General features: G+C 42.9%; 1 protein-coding gene across 2 annotated transcripts in view; it reads left to right on the top strand.

The window, feature by feature from the left end:
- The window catches only part of MDH1B (malate dehydrogenase 1B), a 61,960-nt gene extending 41,879 nt beyond the window's left edge, over nucleotides 1-20,081 (top strand). For both annotated transcript variants that reach the window (XM_040357313.1, XM_040357314.1), the window contains 3 exons: nucleotides 2,109-2,248; nucleotides 6,099-6,216; nucleotides 19,851-20,081. In XM_040357313.1, the coding sequence (XP_040213247.1) occupies nucleotides 2,109-2,248; nucleotides 6,099-6,216; nucleotides 19,851-19,918 (326 nt within the window). In that variant the 3' untranslated portion in view covers nucleotides 19,919-20,081. The remainder of the gene's footprint in view (nucleotides 1-2,108; nucleotides 2,249-6,098; nucleotides 6,217-19,850) is intronic.
- Nucleotides 20,082-21,018: the final 937 nt, after the last annotated feature.

The raw sequence follows: 21,018 nt of genomic DNA, 5'->3' as shown, positions 1-21,018 counted from the left end.
TCCCTGCCAGTGCTGAATAGTTTTTGTCATCCCTGTAACTGATACATCTGCAAGATTGCTTTTTCTTTTGAAAAACAACATATCAGATGACAATAGAAGAAAGAAAGTCTAAAAAATAAAACTAACCACATGCCGACCGCGGTTTGCAAGTGGTTTACCGGGGTTGCGGCTCATAGCTTTAGCTGGCGGCTGGCTTTCTCATAAAAGCGGTCAAAGTGGCTCATTAACCACTGGATCGCTTTCAGAAGTGGCGGGAGGGAACGACACACCCCCCCTTTCTGCCCCTGGCTGATGTTTCTTAGGCTTACCGTTCTCACCAGCGTGCACAAGAAACGATTCGATGGTGCCGCTGGCTGGTCACAAAGGTGAACTAAGACCAGATATTCTTTGATCGCCTCTATGGCCATGAAGGACCAGAGCGATATCATGACGTCACTACTGATCCAGGGTGGAAGTAAACAATTCATTTTCTTTTTTGGATCTTTTGCTTTTAAAGATGAAGAAGAGATTTGGAGTCTTTTTGACCCTAGACCTCTCCATAAAGAAGATCTGTCATCCTTATTTCTAGAACAAGGAATGTTTAAATTCCTTGTAATAGGAATAAAAGTGATAAAAAAAAAAGAAAGCGCCTCCCATCCCTCTGTGCTCATGCGCAGAAGTGAACGCATACGTAGGTCATGCATACATTTGTAAACAGTTTTTGCACCACACATGTGAGGTACCACCACAAACGTGAGAGCGAGACCAAAAATTTTAAGCGCTAGACCTCCTTTGTAACTCTAAAAAGGTAACCTGTAAAAATGTTTAAAGTTTTGCCTATGGAGATTTTTAAGTACCACAGTTCCACGAGCATGCGCAATTTTAAAGCATGACATGCTAGGTATCTAAAAGGCCGCTGCGCAAATACCACATGACATAAAAAATTGCAATGATCATCATTTTATTCCCTATGGTCTCTGGTAAAAAATATATATAATATTTGGGGGGTTATAGGTAATTTGCTAGCAAAAAAATACAGATTTAAACTTGTAAACAAAAAGTGCCAGAAAAGGTCTGGTCTTCAAGTGGCTAATGTCAGAATTGGTAAGCTGCAATAAAATAAATGTTTGCTTTTAGGTTTAATACTGGATTAAGAGCCAATTCACACCAGGATGGTCTGCTGTGGTTTGTTTAAAGTGTATTGTATTAGGCATTAACATTGTGTACATTAAAGGAGAAGCATGGCCAAAGCTGTTTTGGCTATGCTTTGCCTGTGGGTCACAGGAGTGCAATTAGTTCTACAACCCATTTTTAGCTGGCAGCAAGCTAAAGCCCACTGTTGGCTGACGTCACTCCAGGAGCTGCTGGTCCAGGAGATTAATTGATCCTGACTTTACAGTCGGGATCGCTCCAGATTCCAGGACCAACAACTGGCTTAGCCCTTTAGTGAGCCACTAAGAGGCTGAGCCAGCAGCTCCCGCTCCCACCACAGCCCAGCGCTCCAGTGAGCGTTGGAGGGGCAGAGCAACCGACAGTCACCGTTGTCTGCTCAGAGCAGGAAGACCTAAACAATAGGCAGCGTTTGTTCACTCAGTTCTTGGTCTTATGGGTGGCAGGGGACAGCTGCGGCTGGGATCAGTGCTGCAGCCATCTAGGTGAGTATGATTTTCTTTTTTTTTCTAAGATTCCTATACTTCTCTTTTAAGGCCACCCATTAATGTGAATGCAATGTCAATGCACCAACATGAACTAAAAATTGAACATGCAGCAAGTTTGGTGGGTGTAGAACATTGAAAAGCACAGTAGTGTGGTAAGGTGTGTTGGCATGTCAGCACCTGCATGCTTGTTTTGGGTTAGGAACTTAAAGTGTGTAAGAAGCCAGAGTTACCCAGGCAGCTTTCAGGAGAAGAAGAGCAGTAGAAGTTATATTTTTTCTCATACGACAGGTTCACTTTAAGGGTCAGTAAGTGACTTTTACGTATTTTGGCTGTAGTAAGTGTAATGAGTTGTGTTACGACATTTCTTACTCCATGTTTTCAGCACCAAAACCAACCAATTTAAAGTTCAGAATCTGCAAATGGATGCATAAATAATTATGAAACTGACCTTTTCATGTTTTGCTTCCTTAGGCCATTTTAATCTTCCAGATGACATGGTTTACTCCATGCCAGTGCAATTCAGAGATGGAAACTGGAAGGTGTATACCCAGGTTGACATTTCTGAGGATGCAAGAGAAATATTGCAACAAGCAGCCTCTGAACTCATTGAGGTAAAGTTCTATTACAGTTTTACTGTAGTCCACAATTTATACAGAGTTAAAGCAGGGGTTCACCCAAAACTTTTTTTTTTTAACATTACATTAAGGCGAGTTGTTAGAATCACAATCGGTGTTTTTTTTTTAAATCGTTGCCGTACATACCATTTTATAGATATATGTTCACCGCGGCTTCCGGGTATAATCTGCGGGACTGGGCGTTCCTAATTGATTGAAATACTTCTGACCGTCGCATACAGCGTATCACGAGTTGCCAAAAGAAGCCGAACGTCGGTGCGCAGGCGTCTTATAGAGCCGACTCGCAGTCCGGCTTCTTTCGGTGACGCGCTGTATGCGACGGTCGGAAGCATGTCAATTAGGAACGCCCAGTCCCGTAGATTATACCCGGAAGCTGCGGTGAACATATATCTATAAAACGGTATGTACGGCAACGATTTAAAAAAAAAAAACACCCGATTGTGATTCTAACAACTCGCCTGAATCTAATGTTAAAATTTTTTTTTTGGGTGAACCCCTGCTTTAATGTATAAAAACATAGCATATCAAAAGCCTAGTCACTGTGTACACAAAAAATGTTTGTGGGAGTACTGGTACCCACAAAATGTGCCTATTGGATACTGTATTTTGAACATTTTGTACTTGGTTGAAAACACAATAATACAAACACAATATTGTGAATGTTCTTTTTTCCCCGCAAATAGAGCTTTCTTTTGGTGGTTTTTGATCACCTTTTGCGGTATAAACAAAAAAGGACCGACAATTTTGAATGAAAACATTCCCAATAAAAAAATATTGTTTTTCACTAATAGTGACAGTGATCTGTGATTTTTAGCGGGACTGCGACATTGCGGCAGACAAATTGGACACTAAGTGAATCTTTGGGGACCAGTGACACCAATACAGTGATCAGTGCTTAATAAAATGTACTGTCAACGTATAAATGACACTGGCAGGGAAGGGTTGAACACCAGGGGCGATCAAAGGGTTAAGTGTGTCCCTGGGAGGTGCTAACTAACTGTGTGGGGGGCGGATACACTGGAGGAAAAGAGAGATCCGTGTTTCTGCTTCGCTAAAGTACAAGATCTCTCCTTTGCTCCTTGACAGATCAGCTGTCTGCCTTGTTTACATAGGCAGACCGCTGCTCTGTTTTTCCACTGAACGATTGGCAGACCTTGGCGCCCATTGCAACCACCAGACTCACCGATTGAGTGTATCCAATCACAGTGGGAGCTGTGCTCCGGCGGCGCGCACGCTCTTTATACCGCATACACAAAATCACTGCAGTATATATCTGGTGGGAGGTCCGGAAGTGGTTAAAAGTGCAACACATTACAAATGCAAATGGTCTTGACTGATTGTAGTAAAGTGCAAACAAATGTACAGTGAATATTAGGACAGGCAAAGAGGTATAAGGGAGCACCACAATGCTCATCAGGAACTGAAAATACATCTAAATGATTTTGGTGAAAACTGCTAAAAGATAACAAATATTCATATCAGGAAAATCATTAGGTACTGTGTGAAATTCAGGTTCGCAAAGATTTTGTTTAACGTATATTTCTAGCTCTAGGAGCAGGGCTTTTTCTTCATTGGGAACATGGGGGAACACAGTTCCGCCACCTGCGAGCACCTTCAGCATTAAATGTATGTAATGGCAAGGTGTGCTGGAGAGTCTGTTGGTGATGGCTGCTGGGGGACCAGTTGTTGCAGGTGGGGGGGGGGTCCTATGTTGCTGGGAGGGGTCTACTGTTGAGGGAGGGATTGATTGTTACTGGCTGCTGGAGGGTCTATTGATGTTGGGTGCTGGTAGATCTATTGTTGTGGGGGGGATCTATTGTTGCTGGGGACGGGTCTTTTATTGTTTGGAGATCTTTTTTTCACCACAAAATGATACTTGGTTTTGTATTCCCTAAAAGGGTCGGTACTGGGAGTTGAGAAGGGGTGAAAGCAAGGGATGGTGCTCAGAGATTTGTAGAGATATGGGGGGACTCTGCAGGGAGGAATACCTGCAGATATATTTTCTGAGACAAAAGCCCTGTTTAGCAGTACGTTTTTTTTTTTTCACGCTATTGATATGTAATGAGCTTTTAATTTGTTTTCTGTTTTAAAAAAATACTTAAAAATGTAAACAAGCTTTTTAGATTAAAAACATAAGTTAAGGCAGTCATTAACTGTTCAATAAAAATAATGACACAAATTAGTAGCATGTTATGGAACTGGGGCCAGTTGGAGGTCTGTTTGTCAGAACCAAATCCCATTAACTAGGCACTAAAATTACTGTGATCGACAGGTCTGGTGTGTGTGTGTTACAGGAATACCCATTGATTTCTCTTGATTATTTTTATGTTATTTTTTTCGTGGAGTTATTCACTCAGTAGACCGCTCAATAATGTGCACAATCACACTGTATCTAAGTAAGTGCTTTAAAATGAAAAAAAAAAAAAAATATATATATATATATATATATATTTTTTTTTTTTTTTCAAATATATATATATATATATATATATATACATATTGTTAAAAAGTTACCCTTCCAACCATGCAATGTATTTCTTCGTTTTTTATGTTATCTTGTCTGTAACAGAACTTCCACCGGCAGGAGACTGAGTATACAGCATTCAAAATCTAAATAAATTACAAATGATTCTAGTCCTACAGACTTGCAAACATAAAACTACTGTATACAGAAAAGTGTTGTTTTATTTCCCTGTATGCACTGATTAGCCATAACTTTATGACCACTCACAGGTGAATAGCATTGATTATCTTGTCACAATGGCATCTGAAAGTCAGTGGGATATATTTTTTTTTTAAATCAGGTAGAAGTTTATTGAAAAACAACAAACCATATAACAAAAAAGACTACATGTACCATCCAAAAAGACTGCAAAACAATGTTGCAATATAAAACAAAGGGCTAGTCATGGACTTTAAAGACACAATAATAAGGTAGGGATACCTACCTTATTATTGTGCCTTTAAAGTCCATGACTAGCCCTTTGTTTTTTCGTTTTCTATTATATTAGGACGTGGCACAGTTAATATTTTTTCATGTATCCGCAGTACCACTCTGCGTGTTGATACATTCTTCTCCTATTTAAATGTTGTAATATATACCAATACATAGTACAATTTGTACCTTAAGCACATTATTACAAGGGTTGCACACACAAAAAAAGAAAATGGCCATTGGACTTTTAAAGAGCACACCTCAAGTAAAATGTATAAATGATTTATTTACCAACATTTAAAAACAACAATTAATACAGAAAAAAAAAAATATTAAATATCAACATATAAATCTATATTGCATTTTTGTTATAGACCTTTCCATGAGATCTGAATGTATCATGCAGATAACTGTCAGTAGTCTAGGATGACTGTGCTAGGTCTCAAGTAGCCCCGTATCACTGGAACTATAGGTGGCAGGAGCCCCAAATTTTAACCAATGGTGGGAGAGAAACCCAGGCCGCAGAGCTACAACCCTCAAAGCTTGATCATTTTTTTTTTTTTTTTTACGTTAACGGCAGGTGAGGCTCTGCTTCACCTGCCTCCCCTGACTGCATGTTTCTGCCACAAAGAATTAAGATGGCCACACAAAGTCCAGAAATCCACCAGTATGACATTGTTAATATAGTGTGTATATTATACAGTAGAGAAAAGAGACATTTCTAACATCATACACTAAACTTTTTTGTGACAGCAGTATACAGTGCAGGCATAAAAGCTAGCATATGTTATTTATCAGGTCTTTGTGTTAGTGTCAGTTCAGCTGATGCTCCATGAACACCAGCCATAAAGTAATAACATGTATTGTGTTGTACAATTGATTTTATTTCAGGAGAAACATATTGCTTTTGGGATACCACAAGCTGAAGAAGCCATAGAAAAGGAGGAACAAATTATCCAACAAGAAGAACAAATTATAAGAGGGGACACTCAAGAAAATGGAATTACTGGTATCTAATTATTAATATTTTTTTTCTGATGAGTTAGGGCAGGGGTAGGCAACCATTTGAGCAAAGTGTGCTGAATTTTTTTGAAAGAGATTGAGCATGCCGATTTTATAACAAAAAAAATGTTAACTTTACACTCTCAATCACAAAAAGGATTTTTTTATGAAGTAAATGCTGTAAACTACTTTAGTAGTGAGAATTTGAGAAATTAACATGTCTCAGATGTTCCCCAATTCTTGCAACTCCACACCTTTCGATGAGCCCCAATTCATGGACCTTTACACCTCAGATCATTGTCACCCCTGCAAATCTGTTTCACCACTGTAACTCCCTGCTCATCTACCCCACCACTGTAACTCTCTGCTCATCTGCCCCACCACTGTAATCCCTTGATCATCTGCCCCACCAATGTACCCCCTGCACATCTGCCCCACCACTGTAACCCCCTGCACATCTACCCCACCTCGGTACCCCCTGCTCTTCTGCCCCACCACTGTACCCCCCAGCTCACCTGCCCCATTAATGTACCCCATTTCTCCTCTGCCCCACCACTGCAACCCACTGCTCATCTGTCCCACCAATGTACCTCCTTTCTCCTCTGCCCTAACACTGAACCCCCCTGCTAACCTTCCCACCACTGTAACCTCCTTCTCATCTGGCCCAACACTGAACCCTCCCTGCTCATCTGCCCCATCACTGTACCCCCCTGCTCTTCTGTCACACTACTGTAACTCCCCTGCTCACCTGCCCCATTAATGTACCCAATTTCTCAACTGCCCCACCACTGTAACTCCCTGCACATCTGCTCCACCACTGTATTCCCATGCTCTTCTGTCTCACTACTGATTCACCTTCTCATCTGTCCTAACACTGAACCCATCTGCCGCATCACTGTAAACCGCTTTCTCATGTACCTCCTGCACATCTGTTCCCCATGCTCTCCTGCCCCACCACTGTAACCCCCTGCTCTCCTGCCCCACCACTGTAATCCCCTGCTTATCTGCCCAATCAATACACCTCCTTTTACATCTGCCCCACTGCTCTACCCCCCTGCTCATCTGGCCCAACACTGAACCCCCTGCTCTTCTGTCTCACTGCTGAACCCCTTTCTCATCTCTTCCACTACTGTACTTCCCAGCACATCTGCCCCACCACTGTACCCTCCTGATCTTCTGTTCCACCTCTGAACCCCTCCTGCTCTTTTTCCCCACCGTTGTACCATCTTCTCATCTATGATATGCGTGATATGCAGAGTGGTGAAAGGAAGCAGAGATGAGACAAATCTATCTGTCCTGGCACACTCATCCTGCTGATCCACCCCTCGCATTCAGCCCACGTGCTTATATGTGATGTATGTGATTTATAGAATGTATGGGATGTATGTGATGTCACATACAAGCATATGAAATAGATGTGCAATAATGAGCTCAGGTCAGGGGAGTTTTCTGAAAGAATTGGGTCTGTGTGCAGGATCATAGGTTGGGCCCCCCGCAGCTGAGAAAAAGTGGTTGGGTGTGATTTTCATTGCACTGAATACTGGCTGGAGCTTAAAGGGACACAGAGTGCAGGGGTTCAGGAGTAAGTGATGCAAAGATTCAGGAATAATGTCAACAAAGTTCCCAGAAGTACAATAGAAATTCCACAAACTGTCACCTGATTGTGGTTTTCTCAGTCACAGTTAAATTCCTTCTTTCTGAGATTGGTAGTTGCAACCAAGCGAGTCATCTTCCTTCAGCTGGTGAACAGGGCTAGCAGGACTGTGATTGGCTTTAGCAGTGGCCAATACAGTCCTCCTCCTCCTGTAAACATGGACCGCCCCCCCCCCCCCAGCAGAACTGCACCCAATCTCTTCCCCATCAAAAAAGCAGATGATCGCAGCTACAGCAAAGATACCAAACAATGTTTCCCATTTTTTACAATATGTGGGGGTGCAGTGCCTCCCCCTTAGTGCAGGTGCGGTGTGGAGAACTCTGAAATATAAATGCATTAGTGTCTCACTGACACTTCCTTGCACTGCTCTGCTGATGGGGGAGGGAGACAAGTGCCGACAAAAGAGACTTTGTGTACCGCTTGCGGCACTAGTGCCGGGGGTTGGCTACCCCTAAGTTAAAGTATATAGATCTGTGTGACATAATGATTCAATATTGTGGGTGGAAACTGTTTATATCCCAACTAAATGTATCAAGAAACTCTCTTGGCTACAGTTTTCTAGTGTGTAGCACTACCCCCTCTGGGGCTGCTGGTTTTAACTTGTTCTGCACAAAATAGTACAGAGTCCATCAGCCACCCAAACAGTCCATTTACTCTGGCTCCAATAAACAGTTTGCAATGTTGTCTTTTTGTTTCTTATTGTTGATAAATCTTGTACCTGGGGAGGGGTTAGGGCATGGGATACTCCAAAATGATTACCTTTTTGCTGTGAAGGGACAATCTCCTCCATAAGCAACTGTGCATGTTGGACAGTCTACGTCCTCACAGCTGGGGATCATAAGGCAAGTCTTTTTGGCATCTGGTTACCCGGCACCACTGCACCACCCAGTGAAATCTTTGGAACATTGCACAGTACAGGAGGGCACGCTTCACAAAACTCACAGTTCAGAGTCCTGATGAGGACAAGGAATAGGCAGTATCAGGTACCCTAAAAGAGCTATCTCTGGTGTCTGACACTTTTATCCCAAAAAGCACAGTCAGCAGGAATCCATTTAGGGTCATGACTCACAAGACCCCATGAAAGCTGCCACCTTCCAGCCTTCTCCAAGCACAATCCAGTTAAAGAGACAGTCCTTCTCTAGACCAGATACATTTTGAAATCTTGCAGTCAGTTCCAGATCTCTTCTAGGTCACAGCTCTGCCACTGCTAAGACCTCACAGATCAGCAACACAGAGCAATAGCCCCCTGAGGCTTGGAGCTCTCCTTAGTGGGGAAAGACAATTTTTAAAAAACAACAGAATTGGGAAGCGCAGATCCAGGAGGTGGCAAGAAATCAAATGAAGATGGAATCCATGTGAAATTTAAAACAGTTTATTGCTGATAAAACATGTAACCAATACACAGTACAAATGGGAAAAATTGTCAGAACGGCCAAACTCACTATGATAGTGCCAGCAATGGAGCCAAAGGTGGGGGAGAAATGGCTGTCCCGCTTATGAGAGGGCTGTGGACATAGGGGGCTGCACACCAAAAATGGGAAGCCTAAAAACACTTTGCAACAACAGGGAGCGGTGACAGTAACCAAAGCCAGGCGACATCAGGGAGGGGAACAGCTGGATCCACTGTATATCACTGTATATCACTGTATAACCAGAGTGGAAAATGGCAGAGCCACTGCAGTGGCAGGTGAGACCAGAGATGAATGCTGGAGGGGCTTAACTGCAAGGTGTCTAGACACCACAGGACTCCTCCCCGTCCACATCACACGCTCCGACTGCAGGCAAACATCGGCAAGACCAGATGGATTAAATGGATCAGAGAAGGGGATGTGATGAGTATAACAGCAGGTGCTGGAGCTTGAGCGGTATACGATTACATGTTTCGGGGTCTAACCCCTTCCTCAGATAAGCGTGTTATCTGAGGAAGGGGTTAAACCCTGAACCATGTAATCGGTCCAGTGTGACTTTTATAATTACTTTGGCTCCTTGGTTTATTTTCTGCGCTTGGCTCCCTGCTGGAATTTTAAAAACTATTTTTTAATCTTGCCAAACACTGGGGAGGTGTGCCCAGACCTGATGGCTGGGAAGCTAATAAATAGTCTGAATCACAAAAAAGATTGTCTTTCTCCCAGGTGGGAGAGTTCTAAGCCTCAGGGGAAGAGGTTGGCACCAAAGAGTCCCTGAAAGAGGTGGATAGTCATTGCTGGTGCCCAGAAAGAGCAGAGTTTGGAGGTGGCACATGCACAGAGAATATGGAGAATTGGCAGGCCAGAGATAGCACACATGGAGCGTACACCGCACAATGGTGCTCATAAGGTTCTTTGGCTACCGGGTTGTAATGGCTACAAAAGCGCTACTGTTTGGGGGGCACCCAGACTGGCTGGCAGAGCTACAAGGGAAGGTTCCCACTGACACATGTGTGCGTTTGGCGCACAAGGGATGCTTGGCCCTGGGCACTGTGAAGGGGTCTGAGCATATTTTGATAGTCTGTGGGCTTATCTGTAGGGCAACAGTGAATGTAAAGGCCTGGAGTCGTTGCAACCATTGCTGAGAGGCTCTGTTTGATCTAGTGCCCTTAAACCTGGGTAATTGAATCAACAATTACAATATAGAAAAACAATATTAAAAAACATATAATTGACTATATTAAAAACATTAGTAAGCATAGAATATCTCTGAAATGCTAATAACCCATAGGGGTTGTACAAAAACCACAGATAGTCCACACGGGACAACAACAACAGTTGGTGAACAAACGTAGGCTTCAATTTGTGTATTTTTATACATATGCTCTACATGTTTCGCATGTTACTGCTTCTTCGGGAGCTTAAAAAGAATACTTTCTGGAAGGAAAAAACATAGACTATTATTGGTTTCAGATTTTAATTTAACATTGTATATTTTGTGAATCAGAATAAATAGTGTTTCTTGTGCAAAAGAGCACCATAAACAATGACTCAGATTGCCAAGAACCGCCAAACCACCGGTGCAACAAAAGGGATCAAAGTGAGGGAGGTGTAGGGACATGCCAAATACCCACGTAGTTAATCAGAGGTGTTGAGAAATAACACCGTCCTCGCCAGAATAGAAAAAGTGGCGAGTAATGACGGATATGCCTAGATAGTGCGGCAAGAAAAGGAAAAGAGTATATATATATATATATCTCAAATTGTCGGTGGTAATAGAGTCAGGGAAAGATGATAGCGAAGCTCCACACATCACCAGTAAGAAAGTGAGAGTGAACCATTTTGTGTGTATAGAGAGACGAGATTATATAATGATAAAAGAAATAAAAAAGTATAATAAACCTACCATCAGCAATGATAGGTAAAAAATAAATGTGTATATGTGTAAGAATTCCAACGATAATTCTGGATCAATGTGGTAACAATTTCCAGATACCAAAGTGGATAAAGGTGTAGTTTTTCGGACAAAGTTTGAACTGGAGTAGGGTCTGATAAATAAAGAAATAAATAGTACTAATAAGAAAATAGGGCTTATGCAACGTATAAATGCATATAGCAACCCGAATCAAAAAATAACAGATATACATACCCAAAGTACAGGGTACAGTCAGTATAGGGCTGGTTCAAAGGTTAGGAAGCAGTGCACGATAATGTATATACACTGCACCTTTTTGAGTAAAATAGGCAAATACCCATAAGGGTTAAATCCAAAAAATTGTAAAAACCGGACCAGATCATTAGAACAGAACTGTAGTGGTATAAGATGGTATCTGTATGAGAAGGGATGAATAAACAAAAGACAGTCTAAATGAGGGCTGTTATAAACATAGCCAATAATGCCAGTCACCGCTACCAAAAGAAAAAGAAAGAGACCCATGAAGGAGTGCTTACCATGTCCAGGTACACCTGTTGTCTCACACGCACTGTCTATGGGAGCAAACGTGCAGCTTTCTGGGGATCCTGCTCCATTATAAGCCTGCATGTCTCCGATCACGTGAGCGGATGGGACTTCCGCATCGCGTGTTCCGACCAGAGATCACGAGGGCCAATCCCCTGTCAACGCAAGCTCCATGGGCGTCAGATGACGCCTGCCAGAGCCAACGCAAGTAACCGGGCCGGTCCTCGTGGAAGGGGAGGAGTGTAAGAACACGCTCCGCCAATGGGATTAGGCGGGGCGTGTCGGACCGGCACTGCACGTATTCGATGGCATAGCCATCAACACAATACAGGTCAGGCCGAAAATCTCTCATCCATCCCCTAACAAACCGCAGCATAGTATACGCTGCGGTTATCTGGCCGTACACAACCCCCCCATGAAACCCAAAAAACAGATGCGCCAGTCCTAGCAGCTATGGCAAACTGAGTCATGGGTAAAAGAAACTTAAAGTAGTAATTCCTAAAAGAGGAAGACAATAAACAAAATTAAATTGTACATAGTAACACGCCACCAGCCAGTACATGGTGAGAGTGGCCATGAATTATTGCTGCCAAGTGAAGCAGGACATGCATAGAGTAATACAAGCATATTCAATATTTTTATACATAATTGTGTCTAGACATTTAAGTATATCTGCAGGGAAGTGGATAGTCATAGGAACATAAGAAAGAGAACAAAACTACAATAGCAGAAAAACAACAGGGGGGAAAAAAAGGTATATCTAATGGAGTATAATGTATATCGAAAAATATACACAATACACTGCGGAGGGAGGGGAGCAGAGCCATACTGCAATATCTATTGGGGGGGAACCTGGGAGAAATCAATGTCAGCCACAAGGTACCAACGTGACCAACTATAAAAATGATTTGTATGTTTGAAGCTCATTGATACCTGGGGGTTGGGTGGCATTTAATCTTTCAATCCACTTGGTTTCACTTTGTAAGATCTTTTTATCCCAATCGCCTCCTCTTGGGTCTCGTGTGATCACAGCCAGAACCAAGAAAGAGGCGGGGGATGTGTCAAAGCGGTGGTAGAGGTCCAAGTGCCGACTGACAGGTGTTAGAATTTTTCCGCTAGCGGAATAATATACATGATCTCTTATTCGTTGGCGTAGAGGTCGGATAGTTTTCCCGACATAATACACGCCACATAGACACGACATAAGATACACTACACCCATGGTATTACAGTCGGCCTTGAACTTAGGTGAAAATCTTTCACCATTTGGTAGAGTAAATTCTCTGCCTATCATCACATATTTACAAAAGGCACAGTGTCCACACCTCGACATACCCCTGTCCGTTGATAGTTCTTGTTTATTGGGGGCATAATGGCTGCATGTAAGTTGATCTCTAAGCGATGTGGATCGTCTAAATACTATTTCTGGACGTTCACCCACATACTTGCTGAGGATAGAATCCTCGCGTAGGATGTGCCAGTGTTTGGTGAGTGCCTCTCTTAGTTGGGCCTGTTGGTCAGAGTATTTAGTAATAAACTTGACAGAAATGAAAGGGTCCTGTATAGTTCGAACTTTATGCAAAAGGGTGTTTCTAGGTTGTTGAATTGTTTTATTGAAGGCCTTACGTAAAAGCGTTTTTGAGTACCCCCGTGCCAAAAGGCGGTCCCTGAGTTGGTTGGCATGATATTTGAAGTCTGCATCGTGTGTGCAGTTTCGTCTCAGCCTGAGGTATTGTGCATATGGTATACTTCTTTTAAGTGGGATTGCATGTGCACTATCTGAGTGTAAAATCGTATTGCCCGCAGTTTCCTTACGATATAAGGTAGATGCAAGACAATTGTCACTGTCAATGAAGACCTCCACATCTAAAAAGGATATTTTGCGGGGATGACTGTTCACCGTAAACTTCAGGTTATAGTTATTGGAATTAAGACCATCAACGAAGTCTGTCAGGGATGCAAGGTCACCCGTCCAAACCAGAAAGACATCGTCGATGTATCTAAGCCATACTGCCGTCTGGTTGGTAAAGATAGATAGCTGTTCATCTGAAAAAATGTCTCGTTCCCACCCCCCCAGGTACAGGTTGGCGTAGGCCGGTGCGCAACAAGTGCCCATGGCCACGCCCTGTACCTGGAGGTAGTGGGAACCGTTGAAAGTAAACCAATTGTGAGTCAAAATAAATAAAAGTAGTTTCAAGATGAACTCATTGAATGGCCAGGAATGATGGTCTTGTTCCATGAGGAACGTGCGTGCCATCCCGACGCCCTGCTCGTGAGGGATGCTGGAGTACAGGGCCTCCACATCCAAAGTCACGAGGAGGGCGTCGGGAGGGACAAGCACGCCCTCGATTTGTTTGAGAAAATCTAGTGTGTCTTTGACAAAAGACGGTAAACTGATGACATGGGGTGTTAAGAAGAAGTCAATGAACCTGCTAGCATTTTCCGTGATAGACCCAATGCCTGAAACAATGGGTCTGCCAGGAGGCACTTTAAGGTTCTTATGTACCTTGGGTAGGGCATAAAAGGTTGGAGCCCGTGGAAATTTAATATTGAGATAATCATACGTGTCCTGATCTATTAGACCCTTCATAAACGCTTCTCCTATCAGTGATTTATAATCATTGGCATATTGTGTCACTGACATCTCTACAATTTTTTGGTACCAAGACCGGTTAGATAAGATGTTCATACACATTTTTTTTATATTGTGTATTGGTCATTAATACAATGTTACCTCCCTTGTCTGAGGGTTTAATGGTAAGGTCTGGGTGGTTTTTTAATTTCCTAATTGAGAAGGTTTGTTGTTTCGTCAGATTAGACTGTATAGGGTTGACATCAAGTGATGCTGACCATTGGTGCCTATAAAGTCCATTATTCCTTCAAAATTAAAAACTTCCACTTATGTTAGGACGTGGCACCGCAATACCTTAGGACACCCATAGTCCATCCTATGGTTGGTGTTCCTCTATTTCTTATTTCATTCTTGATCTAGTGCCCAGTGATCTCCCACCAAGTCTCCTGATGGTTGTTTGGGACACAGGCTACTGTGCTGAAGCTCTGGAGTTCACCAGACCAGATACAGTGAGGTGAGAGACTGCACCACCACCCAACGGGAAAGCACTGACTTGGCGAGGATTCACTCGAAAGGAAGAGGGGTTGTCTTCACATGCCTAATGCAGAGACATGGCATCTTGTTTCTTTTTGGAGAAGACAGAGTCTTCTGTCATCCCCACTGCCAGTAGTGTACCAGAGAGGCCGGGTACTACTGGTCAATCAGGTGAGTTTGCAGGGTAAGAGAACGAGAAGAGGTCTGACCTGGGGTCATAAAAGTTTGTGGGTGGATTTGAATCTCTAGTGGAGAAAGTTGGTGATTGTGGTTCCTCAGATTTATCTGAGCCAGAGTGGGACTGGGGGGACTACCATGGATGAAGAGTCCCCCATAGCACTTAAGAATATGCCTGAGAGCTCAGTTGGCCCTAAATCTGCAGGAGAGAGGAAGTCAGCCATCCAGCTATTAGTGAGTGAGTGTGCTCAAAATCTGCAATTAGAAAGATTGTACTAGAGTGTAGGATTGATTTGTCAGCACCTCACTGTGATGGGCACAGTAAGGCTGCAATTGATGTCTTTTTTTTTTGCCCCCCCAATTTTTTTTAAGCACCAGACGCCACTGGCTGATAGCCTCCCATGGCTTTAAATACCATCTCTTTAGGAACCCTTACATCAACATATGCATATCAGACCTCAAATTTTCCACTCGCCTACTCGCATTTTGCGAGTGGAAAATGAGGTCTGGCGAGGAGCTGGGCTGCCTGGGAGTGGGGGGGGGGGGGGCGAGCACTGCCGGCGGGGTTGATCGGGAGCTGTTCTCCCACTGTTCACCCCGTGGCAGAGAGCATGAAGGTAGAGCCGTGGTATCACCGAGCGGTATAGCCCCCTGTAACAGCCTTTCATTGAACTTTCCTCTGCTCTGCTCGCTCTCACACACAGCCCTGCCTCCTCCTAACCCGCGCCTGTAATAGACAGAATGCGGATACAATGCTAGGAGGTGTTCTGTCTATTACAGGCGCGGGTTAGGAGGAGGCGGGGCTGTGTGTGAGAGCGAACAGAGCGGAGGAAAGTTCAATGTAAGCTGTTACAGCGGGATATACCGCTCGGTGATCCCGTGGCTCTCCTCTTCCTCCTGTCATGATCTGGCACAGTGAGTCTGTAATGGGAGCACAGTGAGTCTGCAATGGGGGCGCAATGAGTCTGCAATGGGGGCACAATGAGTCTGCAATGGGGGCACAATGAGTCTGCATTGGGGGGGGGGCACAATGAGACTGCAATGGGGGGCACAATGAGGCTGCAATGGGGGGCACAATGAGGCTGTAATGTGGGGCACAATGAGGCTGCAATGATGGGCACAGGTGAGACTGCATTGATGGGCACAGGTGAGCCTGCATTGATGGGCACAGGTGAGGCTGCATTGATGGGCACAGGTGAGGCTGTGCTGAGGGGAACTGATGAAGTTGTTAATATTTATTTTTGTAACTTAATTCTGCATAAAACATTTAAGTGTCATTTCAGGAGATAATTTATGAGGGCGTGATTAGCGGCAGAATTAGAGGCGGGGCATGGTAGGGGTTGGACAGGAAAACTGGTGGCGAGTAACCCTTGAGGCCTGGCTAGTGGCTCAAGACTTGAAATTTTGAGCCCTGTGCATATGCTATATTGGTAATCAATTGCTACAGGACGATTATGATCACATTGCCCTGTGAGGCATGCTTAGTACTATCTGGCTGCCTGTTATGTTATAATATCTCATTTACCCAGCTTCTCATATTTATACAATATGTTGTCTGCACCCACCAAGCAACCTCATGTTCCTTGGTAAGTCATTTGTTTTCTTTTAATTTTGGTCCCTCTAACTTGTTGCTTCTGCCTTGAACCTTATACTTCATAATATAATTGAGGCAATGTACTATATTCTGCTAACAAGCACAGTCATTTTGAAAGCTTGTTCACAGATAGCTTCTTCTTTGTTACACTGCACTGCTGTCACCACCTACCTAAGTGATACTCACATGGGTTATCGCTATGTAAATGTTGTCCAAATGCACTTGTTAGAAAAGCCCAGATGTCTCTGTAATCCCACTCAACTCCTACAGTCATTCCCTGGGAATTAGAGACGACTATCCTGCCTGATCCGCCAAGCTTGCCCTGAGAGAGGGGAAAGTAGTTGCTCTTGGCATAATTTTTTCACAACTATTGAAAATTGTAAGGTTGTTTATGCTCTTGAATTTCTGCTTCAATTAAGCTAATATTTTACTGAAATCTGGTGGAACTAATTATTTTAGTTTACATTGACTTCTATGGGGAAACTCCCTTTGATATGCGAGTGCTTTGGATTACAAGCATTCTCCTGTAACGGATTATGCTCGTAATCCAAGGTTCCATTGTATTATGTACAATTGTAGTTTGATCTCTTCCCAGCTCTAGTCTAGACCTTTTTTTCTACCTGCCCCGTCTAACTTCTTCTTCCTCTTATTTCATAACACTACTTTCCCATTCCTACTGTATATGCCATGCCTAGCTAATTCTTCGACACTGCCAACTTCTGCATTTCAGCCCACTCAGGGACTGGCTGAATTTCCATCTATCTATGGCTGTTCCTGTTCAAGAGTAGTCGATCCAATGATCCACTCCTCTCCAACAGGACTGCTGTTACATTTTCATTCAGTAACCACATGCAACCAATAGGCTGCAGCCGTTGATCAGTGTAGAGGAGTCTCTCTGTCAGAATACAATAGCTCAGCAAGGAGGATTCCCACATCCACCTCATATGTGGGCATTGGGGGAATTAATTTAGTTTTTTAGATCATCCCGCTAGCTAATTGAAGAAAACGTATCAATGTATGGCCAGCATTAGGCACTCAATCCTCATAAACTGGCATCTGGGCTGGGCCTTCCAAATGTGACCACATGTTAGCAAGCCACCCAACTTGCTCAGATTTCTAAATTCCATGCTACTAATGAAGTCCTCATACAAACAGACCTGGATGCCATAGATTGTGACCCAGTCCATCTAAACTGGCTCTAAAATCTCCTTCCCTGGCTTAATTCCTATGATAGGCTACGTCTAACTAAACCAGTCTTAAAATATATTATAGGAAAAAAAATAAGGTGTAGAGTACTAACTGTATAAAGTAGGCAATATAAGACCAAGCAGTGTAGTATGAAAAACGTTTAATGAAAAATGAGTTTAAAATTAGACATGGAATGACATTTATGTGTGCTTTCCAGAACCTTACAGAAATTGAACAACACAAAACAGTACAAAACAATCTCGAAGGTTGCCAAGGGGTAATGAAGGTTTCCTGGTAGATCATCTGACATGTATTAATAAGTGTGATACCCACTTATGTGTCCAGTCAGTAGTGTATTTAGGTTTTGTGATGCCCTAGGCCTGACTAAACTCGCGCACCCCCTAATTTAAATATGACCTACCCCTTCCTGTCAAGGCCACACCCTGTGTTGTTTAAAACCCACCCTGAAATTTTTCAGTGGGGACACTAGTTCTAAGGGCCTGGGGGGGGGGGGGGTGCAATGGATTCCCTTAATTTGCATAGATTTCCTCTTACTTCCTGGTTGGCCATAGAGCAGCAAGTCAAGGGGAATCTCGACAATGGGACAGGGATGATATAAAATAAACTGACGGGCTATAACCCTCCCCTACTCTATCCAAAATGAAAAAAAAGTGTTACCTATAGTTCTACTTTAAGCAGATGGTGCAGCAGAAACATATAGCACAGAGAGGAAGGTTTGTGGTCCAGGATGATAGCACAGTCAAAATTGGAAATCACCCCCCCCCCCCACAGTTGTGGAATGCCGGCCGCCTGCTTACCGGAAGCAGTGCGGCCGCTTTATAGGGGCGCTAGACTAATTTGCCTAACAGTGTAGCGCAAGCCGACGGGGACTCTTTTCGTGCTGCCCCCCTGCAAAGTGCTGCCCTAGGCCTGGGCCTTGTTGGCCTAGGCCAAGATACAGCATTGTGTCCAGTAAAGAATGGTATTGTGTTGCTAAAGAACCTGAAATATTACAGCACAGCCTAGATATGTCTCCGTAATATAGTGGAACCACAGTGGAGTCACAAAGAGTTAAAGGCAAGTTGTGGTTTTGAAGTGGATATTTAGCATAAGTCCCTATTGGTGATAATGGTATCAGTTCAATAAAGCTGTGATTTGCAGAGTGGCGGCTTAAAAGACTAGTTTAAGTCATATAGGAATGCAGGTATATTGAATAGTAACTCTTGCATGTAGACCTATAGCCAATTTTACATTGAACAATGTTTTATATTTTCACTTTACACAATATGACTCCCAAATAAGAGAGGTAATGATGTTTTATTTTCAAATATGCATTAACAACATTATAAAAATAATGCTGGAAAAACAAAACAAAAAAAAAACATTTATACAATGCAATGGTTGAATTCAATGAAGATATGACTGATGATACTGTGGGGCAGCTTAATTACACTCTAGTCATTCTTTCTTAAATAATGATGCAGTAATCAGATTTATACCAGGCCAAATGTCCTTTGACACTTCAGTTCAGCACTAGTTGACAGTTTTCCCACTCTGTGACAGTACATATAGATTCAACGTCAAAAAGCATTGGCTAGACTATCACCTCAGATAGATTATAACCCTAAATTGTTCTCTATTCTATCAACAAAAAATACACAAACTGTGCAGGGGCAACACCCGTAAATATCATACCAGAGACTGCACTGGCAGTCAGGGTGTAATTCTATAGCCTTTTATTATACATAAGAATATGTTTCTGGCAATCAACAGCATGATTTGTGAGTGACTGTGTGCCTACGCCTGCAGCCCAGTGTCCATATGCTACTGCCTGTGTTGGCCATGCAAATTTCCAGCCCTGTGTATAATATGAATTAACATGTTTTTGACTAGTATTAACACAGGTAAACATTTTGGCACATGTGGCCATGAGAAAAAAAATCATGATAGGTCCCTAAAACACAAATTTCATGGTCATCGTAGGCATAGTCATGCCCTTGTATATAAAGTTTACCTTTATAATTAATATTATGTTTTTCTTATTCCAATCTCTTTTAGAATTAAACGTTTCATCGTCTGATCTTAAAACTTCTGTAAGAAACTTCTTTAAGGATCTTCTTTCATAAACTTCTGCAAGACAACTTGAAGTTCATTCAATAGATACAAGAGGAAACAAGAGGAAACCATCTGAACTGAAATCTCCAAAGTGGATGTTGTTAATCATCCTTAAAAATAAAGAAAAAACGGCGCTAACTCCGAATGAAATAAATAAGCTGCTACATACAAACAAACAAACAAATCCGGTATATAGTAAAACAAAAAATGTAGCGCTAATAAACTCAAGAAATACAATGTATGATACCCTGTGGGGCAGCAACATTCAGGCCCCATGCACACCATAGAATCCATCCGCAGATAAATCCCATCAAATGGGTTTGAGCGGATAGATCCTATGGTGTGTACACGCCAGCGGATCTTTATCCGCGGATATATCTCCCCTGGGATGGATTCCAGCAGATCGGATATTCGCTGACATGCAGAACAAATCCATCTGCTGGAATCCATCCCAACGGATGGATCCGCTGGTCTGTACAGACTCACCGAATCCATCCGTCCGAAGGGATCCCACGCATGCGTCGCAATGATTCAACGCATGCGTGGAATTCCTTATATGACAGCGTCGCGCCCGTCGCCGCGTCATAATCGCTGCGACGGCGCGACACGTCATCGCCAGAGGATTTCCGCGTGGATTTCAATGCGATGGTGAGTACACTCCATCGCATAGAAATCTGCGGAAATCTTTGAGAGGATTTATCCGTGGAAACGGTCCGCTAGACCGTATCCGCGGATAAATTCTCTCGTGTGTATGGGGCCTCATAGTGTATGTGCACATACGAGAACTACCAATAAAAATTAGGTAGCCAAAAACAAAGTTCAATGTGATATTAAAACGTTGCAAAGTCTATAACAAAAATGTTGAATGAACATCAATCAGAAGATTGGTGCAGTGAGTAGGATGGACAAATGTCCAATAATTGAAATAAAACAGGTGATCGAGTTGTCTGTAGGGATCTATGGAGATCACAATCACGTCAGGTATAGGGTAAGTATGAACACGCTTACCGGATAGGTTGGACTCCAATACTATACAGCAGAGAGTCAATCAGACGTTGTGGTCATTGGAAACCGGGACCACTGCAACCGGAATGGAACCGTTTTTGTGATT

This window comes from Rana temporaria, chromosome 6, assembly GCF_905171775.1.
Source record: "Rana temporaria chromosome 6, aRanTem1.1, whole genome shotgun sequence".
NCBI lineage: Eukaryota > Metazoa > Chordata > Amphibia > Anura > Ranidae > Rana > Rana temporaria.
Note: the sequence above shows the minus strand (reverse complement) of the source record. Positions and strands in the feature narration are given on the sequence as shown.